Below are 12,113 nucleotides of genomic sequence, written 5' to 3' on the forward strand. Positions count from 1 at the left end.
CAACTTATGGCCTACCCTGCCCTATGGAATTTGGATTTGCCAAGGCCAATAGTCACGTGAGCCAATTCTTATAATAAATCTCACAATATTTACTATATTATATGCTTATATATATCCTGTAGATTCTGTTTCCCTGGAGATCCCTGGCTAATACAAAGCTATAGATCAATATGGGGAGAAGTGACATCTTTATTATGTTCATCAACATATCTTTCTCCACTGACTTAGGTTATCTTTGATTCCTCTCATTGGCATTTTAAAATTTTAGCACTTCTTAAGTTTGCATCTAAATATTTTATTTTCTTTGAAACCACTGTAAATGATATTGTGTTTCAAATTTCAGTTTTCATATGCTCATTGTCAGTTTATAGGAATGCAGTTGATTTTTGTATCCTCTGACCTTGGTGAATTCTCTCAATTAATTCTAGGAGCTTTTCTGTAGATTCCTTGGGATTTTTAATGTATACCATCATGTCATGTACAAAATAATGACAGTTTTTATTTCTTCCTTTTCATCCCCACAGTTTTTGTTTCTTGCTTTATTGCATAGGTAAAACTTCCACTATTATATCGAATAAGAGTGGTTTAAGAGCAGACATCCTGCGATGCCCGGAGATGTACTCACCAGACGCAATGGATGTGACATGATGGGGGAGAGTGTTATTGTGGGGGGAGCGGTGGGGTGGGGGCGAATGGGGACCTCATTTTTTTAATGTAATATCTTTTAAAAAAATGAATAAACTGAGTAGAATTTGGGGAAAAAAAAAAAAAGAGCAGACATCCTTGCCTTATTCCCTATCATAGGGAAAAAGCATTCAGTCTTTCACTATTATGATGTTAGCTGTAGGTTTTCTGTAGATGCTTTGTATCAATTTGAGGTACTTCCCCTCTCTTCCAAACTTGCTGAGAGTTTTCACTATGAATGGTATTTAGTAAAATATTTTTTCATGTCAATTGATATGATCATATGATTTTTCTTCTTTAACTTAATATGATGGGTTACTTTGAATTTGAATCAGGCATGCATAACTGGAATAAACCCTACTTGGTCATGGTGTATAATTCTTTTTATACACCTTGGATTCAATTTGGTATTAAATTTGTTGGGGAGTTTTTGTGCCTTAGTTCATGAGAGATACTGGTCTATAGTTACTTTTTTTACATTGTCTTTATCTGGTTTTGATCTCAAGGTAATACTACCCTCATAAATTAAGTTTGTAAGTATTCCTTCCTCTTTTGTTTTCTGGAAGAGATTGTAAAAAATTTGCACTAATTCTTTAAAAGTTTAGTAAAATTCTCCAGTAAAGCTATTTGGGCCTGAGGACCTTTTTGGGGGAGTTTTATAATTACAAACTCAATTTCTTCAATGATTATAGGATGATTCTGGTTATCAGTTTCATCTTGGATCAGTTTTGATAGTCTGTGGCATCCAAAGAATTTGTTCATCTCTTCTATGTTGTTGAATTTGTTAGTGTAAAGACAATTGTAGTATTCTCTTATCCTTTTATTTTTATTAAAAAAAAAATTTTTTTTAGGAGGTACCAGGGATTGAACCCAGGACCTCGTATATGGGAAGCAGGTGCTCAACCACTGAGCTGCATCTGATCCCCTCCCTTATCTTTTTAATGATTGAAGGATCTGTGTGATACCTATTTCTTTCCTGATATGGGTGATTTGTGTCTTCTCTCTTTTTATCAGTTTTCTTAGGTAGGGATTATCAATTTTATTGATTCCCCCCCCCAAAGAACTAGCTGTTGTTTTGTTTTGTTTTGTTTTAGGAGGTACTAGGGTTTGAACCCATCTCCAGGACCACTTACATGGGAAACAGGCACTCAACCACTTGAGCTACATTCACTCCCTATCTACTTTTTTTTAAAAAAAAAAAAGATTTTTTATTTATTTCTCTCCCCTCCGTGTCCCCCCAGTTGTCTGCTCTCTGTGTCCATTCGCTGTGTGTTCTGTGTCCGCTTGTATTCTTGTCAACGGCATCAGGAATCTGTGTCTCTTTTTGTTGCATCTTCTTGCTGCATCAGCTCTCTGTGTGTGCAGCGCCACTCCTGGGGAGGCTGCACTTTTTTTCTGCTGGGCAGCTCTCCTTACAAGGCGCACTCCTTGCGCGTGGGGCTCCCCTACGTGGGGGACACCCCACGTGCCCTCCTTGAGCGTGTTAGCACTGTATGTGGGCCAGCTCATCACAAGGGTCAGGAGGCCCTGGGTTTGAACCCTGGACCTCCCATGTGGTGGGCAGACGCTCGATCCATTGAGCCAAATCTGCTTCCCTCCCTCTCTACTTTTAATCTTGTTTTCAAGATTTCTTGATTTTAAGATTTCTCCCCTTATTATCTCCTTCCTTCTGCTTGCCTTGGGTTTATTTTGCTCTTCCTTTTCTAATTTCTTTCAGTATGAACTTAGATTACTGATTTAAGAATTCTTCTTTTCTAATGAAAGCATTTAGTGCCATGGATTTACCCTTTTAGCACTGCTTTAGCTGCATCTCACAACTTTTTTATTAATAACTTGAAATTATGGGTGACTTTTCCCTTTATTTTCCAACATTCTTATTATATGATTTGAATACATTTATACATTTTAATAAAATACTGTACCACTTCAATGCTTTCCATAATACACATAAAAACAACAAAACACCTATATATATACCGTTACACTCTAATTTCACACGTATATGAAAAGGAGAGTTTCATGTGAAATATAAGGCTAAGCATGTTCAGGAACATCACTAAAACAAACAAAATCTTTTAGAAATAATAACAATCCATAAAAAATTTTCCTTCACAGTTAAAATTGGCTGTCTATGCTAAGAAAACACTAGTGGAGCTAGGGGGGAATCTGAAGCTGTTTATAATTCCACTGTGAAAGCATTTACTGTGGAACCATTTTTGACACAGGCTTCTTCTCTTTCTCTTCTTTCAAACCTGCAGGAAGGAACTCTGTTCAAATCAGGGACCAACATACTGATGGAACCCTCATCCCCCTCACTTACCTCAATACCTTGCAGTACTTGCCCTGACATCACAAACATTTCATTCTCACTCAGTTTAATATATTATTTTATTTCCTTTGAAACTTTTTCTTTGACCCATGGATTGTTTGTTTAGAAGCATGCTTATTAATTTCCAAGTACTTGAAGAGTTTCCTGTTTTTCCATTATTGATTTCTAGTTTGATTCCATTATAAGTCAGAAAACATATACTGTATGATTTCAATTCTTTTAAATGTGTTGAGGTTTGTTTTATGACCCAGGATATGACCATCTTGATGAATACTGCATGAATGCTTGAAAAGAATGTGTTTCTGTTGCTGTTGGAGTATTCTACAAATGCCAATTAGATCTTATTGGCTGATGGCACTTTCAGTTTTCTGTATCTTTGCTAATTTTTTTACAATAATCAATTGGTGAGAGTGGCGTATTGAAGTCTCCAACTCTAACTATAGATGTATCTATATCTCCTTTCAGCTCTATCAGTTTTTGCTTCATGCACTTTGTAGTTCTGTTTTTTGGAATATACACATTTAGGATCATTACGACTTCTTGATGGATTAATACTTTTATCATTATGTAATTTCCCTTTTTGACCCTAGTAATATTTTTTCCCCTGAAACCTACCTTATCCAATATTTAAATAGCTACTTCTGCTTTTAAAAACAGTATTTGTATGATGAGTCTTTTTCCATCCTTTTATTTCAACCTATGTCATATTTAACAGGTAGTCACCCTGTTTAACCTGTGCAGGTCTGGTCTACTTCTGTGTGCTTTCTTTCCAACGACAATTTAGTTTTCTGGACCCTTGGCAATGCTCTTCTAGTCTGCTTTATTGTTTGGCTCTGACTGAGTTCCAGTTGCATTCCTGCTGGTGCCATTGGTAGAAGTGGAAGGTACTTCTCTGGCTGTCTGATATCATTTGGTAGGGATGAGGGATGCTAGACTTATAGGAAAGAAAGTGTTTCTCCTGGCATACTCTCTGGTCTCCTGGTGCACCAGTGGGCTTCCCAATCTATCTCTGCTGGTGTGACTGTGGGAAGGAACCATCTATCTGGCCTGACTTCTGCTGCTGGTGGAGGTTCAGGAGTCATGGGCTCTTTGCCATAGGGTGGAGAGTCAGGAGCTACCAGATCTGGATCTCCCTCTGCTGTTGGGGAAAGGACAGGGAGATACCAGGCCTGCGGGCACTGCCAGTGCAAGCAGAGGAACCTGACTGCTGCCACCTAGTGGGGGGTAGGGAACGGGTTAACCCCCTGTATTCTGCTGTTGCTGCTCCTGTAGATATATCAACCCACTGCTACTGTTGGCATACGTGGGGCCTGGTGCACACTGGCCCTCCTAGGTTCCACAGCGGGAAGATCAGACTCACAGCTGATGGCAGTTATAGGTTGTAGGGTGGGTCAATCCATTCGGGTTCTGCTGTTGCTGCGGCTGTGGGGAGATCGAGCCTGTGGCTGTTCGCAGTATTCGTTGAAGATGGGTAGGCCCCAAAACTCTGCTGGCAGGGCAACTGATGCAACTAGGTTTGAGTCTCCTCACTAAGTCTCTGCTGGGTTTCCTCTTTCCGGGTCCTTTGACCAAAGAAAGCAGGCTTTTCTTGTTTATGCATTGATTTGTTTTTGTCTGTGATTGTTGTTGGTTTTAGGTTGCATGCCTCTTCAGTATCCAGTCCAGGATAAATGGGAGATAAAAAGAAAATCCAGGAAATTCACTGTGATGTTGATTCTTTAAGTCCTTAAGTCCCTGGCCAGTTCACCTTTTTATTTCCATATTTCAATCCATATGATTGTCTGTGGAATTATTTCCAAGGTATTTGATGTATGTAGAGGGGAGGAACAGTGAAAAATGAGTCTATACCATCTTGTTCCAAAACTCACAACTGTATTTTAATAGTTAACAATATCAAATGGCCTGAGAGATGTCACCAAATCTTCCCCCTACATTTTTTATATGTATTTATTTAGTCGCTATCATGTTTCAGTACTGTTCTAGGATCTGGGGATCCAGTGATAAATAAAATCGATAAAGTCCCTACCACCTGGAAATTATATTCTAGTGAAGGAGGAAAAACTACGAACAAGTAAAGCCTGTGTACTACCTAGAAGTTGGGGGAGACCTTTTAAGCCAATTCAGGAAATCCAAAAGGTAAATAAGATAAACATATTTAATCAATTTTTTAAACAGCTTTCGTTTCCACCCATGCCAAATAATGGTAATTTTCAAAACTTAACAAAATCTTGACTAATAGTTTGTTAAGAGCAAACAGCATTTAGGTCAAATATATATATACTTGGTTAAAATATGGACCAAGATTTATAGGGAGGAAATGATAGAATTAAAAGAATATGGAGGCGGCAGACTTGGCCCAGTGGTTAGGGCGTCCGTCTACCACATGGGAGGTCCGTGGCTCAAACCCCGGGCCTCCTTGACCTGTGTGGAGTTGGTCCATGTGCAGTGCTGATGCACGCAAGGAGTGCCGTGCCACGCAGGGGTGTCTCCCTTGTAGGGGAGCCCCACACGCAAGGAATACGCCCTGTAAGGAGAGCCGCCCAGCGTGAAAGAAAGTGCAGCCTGCCCAGGAATGGTGCCGCGCACACGGAGGGCTAACACAAGATGACGCAACAAAAAGAAACACAGATTCCCGTGCCGCTGACAACAACAGAAGCGTACAAAGACGACGCAGCAAATAGACACACAGAGGACAGACAACCAGGGTGGGGGAAGGGGGGAAGGGGAGAGAAATAAATAAATAAATAAATAAATCTTAAAAAAAAAAAAAAAAAAGAATATGGTGAAGCAGATTTGCCTCAACTGATAGAGTATTCTCCTACCATATGGAAGGTCTAGGGTTTCAACCCAGGGCCTCCTAACCCGTGGTGAGCTGTCCCATGCGCAGTGCTGATGCGCACAAGGAGTGCCCTGCCATGCAGGGGTTTCCCCTGTGTAGGGGAGCCCCATGCACAAGGAGTGCACCCTGCAAGGAGAGCTGCCCCTTGTGAAAAAAGTGCAGCCCGCCCAGGAGTGGCACTGCACACACAGAGAGCTGATGCAGCAAGATGACACAACAAAAAGAGACACAAATTCCTGGTGCCACTGACAAGAATGCAAGTGGACAAAGAAGAATACACAGTGAATGGACACAGAGAACAGACAACAGCGGGAGGGGGAAAGGAGAGAGAAATAAATAAAATAAATCTTAAAAAAAAAAAAGAATATGGACATCTGGGGGACTATTAAGTTTCAACCTCTGTCATTTACTAGCTTTATAACCTTGAGCAAATCACTTAATCCCTCTAAACCTTCGTTTATTTACCTGTAAAATGAGATTGAACTAGATTATCTCAATGGTTCCTCCAAGCTCCTAAGCCTTCCCACATAGATATAACCAGGTAAAGGAAAGTATAATGCTCTCAACTATTTTCACACTTATCCAATTAATGACTCCCTACAAAGTTGAAACAGAGACTGGCCATCAGTACTTTATCCCTGGGTCCTAAACTTGTATCACAGAATCCTTGAGCAATCTATCTAGTGTCTACATGCATATCTACATTTGCCCACACATAGGAAATTTTCTGGAAATATTCCTAAGAAACCTAACAGTAGCTTTCACTGTGCACTATATGTTATCATTTAATTTGCATTACTATTTTATTTTTAAGGATACACACATGTTGGATAAAACTTAAAATGAATCATGATACTTTGGCATTGAACTTAATATCTCACTGAGTAGTTGTGTAGTTGTCCTTCCCCTCCACCCAAAGAAATTAGAAGCTTACTTCAGAGAGAAAGCTTCCAATATCTAGCCATATCTTCTTTGGATATGGTGTTCTAAATCTTACTGTAATTAATGACTATTTTTAAGAATTTTACTTAGTGGATTACTGCTATAATATAAATTTAGAAGTCATTTATATTGCTCAGTCTTCTTCATTAAAGTATACCCAATTAAATCCCCCAACAAAACTTTGGCATTATTCTCAAGTTCTGATTTAAAGGAGTTATAAAAATATACTATTTGTCAAGGAAAATTTATGGTTCTGAAAACTAATGCTTTTTTTAACAAGCTGGGAGTCTCTAATTAACGATACTGTATTTGAAATTATAAATACAGGTAAGAGAGCGTAGTGTTCAATTTAACTTTACTGCATAGCATCATAAAAACATTCTTTACCATATTTTCAGTTGATAAGTTAATTGTCAGGTCCAAAATAAGAAAGCCTGAAATGTGAGAAAGAATAATGTGTATGTTTATGTATTTTTGTTTCTTATCTATTTTTAACTTAGTAAGTTTTTGATCAAAGGACTACTATCAAAATCTTTTAACTTTCAATTCATACTCTTGTATAAGAAATTTGACATTGGATTTGATTAGTGTTTGAACCCCCCTGCAACTGAAAGAAGCATCAAGGAATTTTTTTTTTTTAAGATTTATTTCTCCCCCCTTCTCCCCTGCTCCCCCCCGCCGCGCCCCCCCCCCCCCGCCAGTTGTCTGTTCTCTGTGTCTATTTGTGTGTTGTTTTTCGTCCGCTTCTGTTGTTGTCAGCGGCACGGGAATCTGTGATTCTTTTTGTTGCGTCATCTTGTTGTGTCAGCTCTCCTTGTGTGCGGCACCATTCCTGGGCAGGCTTGAACTTCCTTTTGCGCTGGACGGCTCTCCTTACGGGGCACACTCCTTGCGCGTGGGGCTCCCCTGTGCGGGGACACCCCTGTGTGGAATGGCACTCCTTGCGTGCATCAGCACTGTGCGTGGGCCAGCTCCTCATGGGTCAAGGAGGCCCAGGGTTTGAACCGTGGACCTCCCATGTGGTAGACGGACACCCTAACCACTGGGCCAAGTCCGCTTCCCAAGGGATTTTTAAAGAAAAGCACAAATGCCTCAAGGTTGGCAAAGGACATATCACAAACATCTCTGACATTCTTTAATAATTACTTAATTATGGTACTATTCATTTCATAAACATACCTTGAATTAGTTTTGCTTAGAATGTATTACCTTATATACCGAAGCTCAACCAATCCTTTTTCTAACCTAGCTAAATGATCCTGAACACATAATTCTCTGAAACCTCAGCTACCTCATTTATGAAACGAGATTAATAATGACACCTACCTCATAGAGTTGGGAAGGTTAAATGAGATAATGCCTATAAAAAGCTTGGTATACTGCCTAGCACTTAGTATACAATTCAATAAGTGCTAGTTGTGGTTCTCCATAGATATGGGAATTTTCCCATGATTGAATATGATAATCTTGGCAGAGTATTTACCAGCCCATAATTCTTTACTAATCTACTTTAGAAAGTATTCATGGTCAGAAATTATAATGGTAAGCTATATTGAACATGTATATATGTGAATGCTGATTGACAGTAGAAAAACTTCATTTTATCTGTAAAGTTTATTAAGCATCTTATACCTCTTGAAAACATAAATATTTAAAAATTTATTTAATTTGATTTAACTCATGAATTTCAGGGCAGAAAAATATAAGCAAAAGCCAGAATTACAGGACTATATCAATGGCCATAATGTAATTGGTATGTTCACATATAAAGGAACAAAAGCCATCATCATTGTATACCCTGGTAGTATTAGAAATAAGCTAAGAAAAGAATCTGCTAGGCCTCATTACACCATCCTAAAGATATAATTATAGTTTAATCTTCACTGGCTCTTGGGACTAGCAGGGGAATTAATAAAGATATCAGAAGAAAAAAACAACAAAGAAATTGAAACAACTTTTCAAATGCTTATAGTTCACATTTTGGTCTCTTCAGTTTCAATGTCAAGTACTAATTTTATTGGTAGCAAGAAGCTTTAAAGACTATTTTATATACATTATTATACTTGATATATACTTCTAAGATTTCTTTTAATGTATGAGGAATTAAAAAAGAAACCAAAAACTCTTCCATGCCAACATATGTTAAAAAAATAAGTATGCTTATATGAAGAATAAAGGAAAATAATGAGCTGGAAAAGCAAGCCTCTGCATTCAGTAAAGTTAAATATTATTTTACAATATGGAAAATAGCCTGCTAAGTATTGCAAATGCATAAGAGAAAACAAAAAAACTAAGGTTTGCTAGAGAAAACATAGTATCACTTATTTAGTTTTTGAGAAGAATCAATTTGGTACCTTTCATGGCCTCTTCAAAAGAACAAGGTCTTGCCAGACTAGACATTTCCTTCTTCACATTTACATTCAAAGCACCAGCTGCTGCTATTTTTTAAAAAAGATTAAATGTGATTATTTTAATTTATTCATCTTAACAAAATGTGTATCTTAAAGTTCTTTAATTAGAATATTTTCTCACAAAGCATCATTAAATTATTTGTATGGTAGAAATTCTAGGTTAAGATGAGTTTTCCTAACAATCAAGTCTATCCTCTAAAATTCATTGACCTCCAGGTGGGCAGAAGCCTATGTCCATTTATCAAAATAAAACAAAATAAAAACAACAATTTATAAAAATTTCTTCTTGCAACAGTATGTATGTTGATGATATCAACTGAACAGATGCTTGATATTAGAAGTTTATAACATCAATTATACTATAACACCATCAAGAAAAAAATTCACCATTCACCTGCATACATGATTTATGAAAAAAAAATAAACTGATTCAGAAACGTCAATTAATGTTTAAGTTAAATTAAATTTCTCCTTTTAAATCGAGTTATTAGCAATTTTTTTAGAGCAGCAAAAAAAAGATATAAATAAGGATTACTAGAAAGAAAACAAATATTTGGTCTTTGACTAGAAATCAATAATTTTTCCTATTTGTGTTTAAGCTAGTCTATTTTTTTTATACTTCGCCTTTTTCTGTTTGAAATTTCTACTTGTGATCATTTATTCTGAGGTAAATACCAAAGGGAATTTCATTAGCAGTACACTGTGGCACACGTTAGTAGCAAACCGGTACAAAGTAACCAATATAACGAAATGCAGAAATGATTTTTAAAAAATAGGGAATAGATAAATTAAGAGACAGAAAGTTCAAAACTAGTTATAATTCTGTCTTAACCACTGTTTCTGTCACTTTTTTACTTTGGTTTTCTTTCTCTGCTACCTTTCCTCACCTTCTCCTTCAGTGGATGCTAAACTATTTGAGAATAAGACATCAGTAAACATTGCACATAGAGAAGAACTGCTAATTCTGAAGTATGCCTGAGATCAGAATGAACTGAACATATGGTAACCATGGCAGTAAACAAGCCTAGGTCAATGGAACATGAAAGGAGTTTCTAGTTCCAAAATGTTCTCCCTGCTTCTGCCAGGAGAAGGCTTGTTTCTTCTTCAGGCAACTAAATACAAGTAGGCAAACAACTCATAAGACACTTCTTAGCCAGACATCTTCTGAAACTTTTAACATTTCAGTTTGTCTTAGTGCTCTGGTTTCTTAAGCATCTTGTTTTACTTAAATGCTTAAAATTATATTTAAAATATTTATGTACCAACAGTCTTTGATATTTCTGATTGCACAAATTAGAAAATGTTAGACGCATAGAACTTTCTTTGTGATTTTATCACTTAATACTCCAGACTTATCTCTTGCCTCTCCCAAAATGCACCAGCAAACTAAACTATTAACAGTTTTCCAACATTGTCACTTTCACCTTTCCACACATAAGAGGTATCAATGAATGATAATTCTTACTAAGGAGTAACCTGTAATATATCTTCAGAAAGTCTAACATCAGGGAAGCAGACTTGGCCCAAAGGATAGGGCATCTGTCTACCACATGGGAGGTCCGCAGTTCAAACCCCAGGCCTCACTGACCCATGTGGAGCTGGCCCACACGCAGTGCTGATGCGCGCAAGGAGTGCCCTGCCACGCAGGGGTGCCCCCCTCCGGAGGAGAGCCCCACATGCAAGGAGGGCACTCCGTAAGGAGAGCCGCCCAGCATGAAAGAAAGTTCAGCCTGCCCAAGAATGGCGCCACATACACGGAGAGCTGACACAGAAAGATGACGCAACAAAAAGAAACACAGAATCCCGTGCCGCTCACAACAGAAACAGACAAAGAAGTACACGCAGCAAATGGACACAGAGAACAGACAACTGGGCGGGGGGAAGGGGAGAGAAATAAATTTAAAAAAAAAGTCTAACACCAGAGGATTCCTAGTTCTTTTATTAGAGCAAAAGGCAGAAATGATTCCCCTAACATAAGAGTAAAGACAGTGTTTGGTGGCTGTTTTGTTAGGAAATAATGCCATTTCTAAAACAATCTAGTATCAATTCATCTTACTGAGAAACTTTTTTGGGGGTAGGGGGATTTGGCAGGTCGTCTTCATTTCCTTTGAAAGAACTAGAAATTAATCATTCATTTTAGTTCAAAACTTTCCATTTTGACATACCTGGGTCTGGAGTGTAAGTGAATGGCTGAACATCATGAGATCTTCCAGCATTGGTCACTACATATATTCCAACTGACACAGGCAAAGTTATATGTTGGTCATGGTATGGAGGAACCTTTACAATAAGATGATTCTAATTTAAAGGAGGTATAAGAGTAAAAAAAAGCAATATTTAAATTAAAAATTTGAATTAAATGTTTTTTTAAACAAATCAATTTTATTGACACGTTAGTAAAGCATAAAATCCATGCAAAGTGTACAATCAATGGTATGTGGCATAATCACATAGTTGTGCATTCATCACTTCAATCGTCATTAAGTTAAAATGTTTGATTAAGTACTTTTCCTGTTAGCTATAAAATTTGAAAGTAATGTATTTTAAAGCTCAGGTTCACAGGCATCAAGAGATTAATCTTAAGATTGCTTTTGAGGTAAAATCCAAATATTGTACAATGCCCTTACAAGGTCCCTGCCCTGTCAACTTCATCTTATTCCCACTCTCCCTTCTCGCTCATTGCACTCTAGTCACACTGACTTCCTTATTCACTTTTCTTTTTTAACACACTAATTTTCACTTCACAGCCTTTATACTTGCTATTCTCTCCAACTGGAATATTATTCCTTCACCTCTTCAAATGGTTAATTCTTTACCAAATTTCAGATCTTATTCAACTGCCACTCCTCAGAGAAGCCTCCTCTGGCCACCTTATTTAAAGCAGCACCTCTCTCCTCCCTAATCACAC

General features: G+C 37.7%; 1 protein-coding gene across 17 annotated transcripts in view; it reads right to left on the reverse strand.

Moving 5' to 3' along the window:
- The window catches only part of NFAT5 (nuclear factor of activated T cells 5), a 123,747-nt gene that overhangs the window by 10,784 nt on the left and 100,850 nt on the right, over positions 1-12,113 (reverse strand). For 8 of the 17 annotated variants that reach the window (XM_058279777.2, XM_058279784.2, XM_071209101.1 and 5 more), the window contains 2 exons: positions 11,371-11,503; positions 9,149-9,232 (listed from right to left, as the gene is read on the reverse strand). In XM_058279777.2, coding sequence (XP_058135760.1) covers positions 9,149-9,232; positions 11,371-11,503 — 217 coding nt within the window. The remainder of the gene's footprint in view (positions 1-9,148; positions 9,233-11,370; positions 11,504-12,113) is intronic. The other 9 variants (XM_058279781.2, XM_058279782.2, XM_071209105.1 and 6 more) reach the window with 2 other exon arrangements.

This window comes from Dasypus novemcinctus, chromosome 18 (assembly GCF_030445035.2).
Source record: "Dasypus novemcinctus isolate mDasNov1 chromosome 18, mDasNov1.1.hap2, whole genome shotgun sequence".
NCBI lineage: Eukaryota > Metazoa > Chordata > Mammalia > Cingulata > Dasypodidae > Dasypus > Dasypus novemcinctus.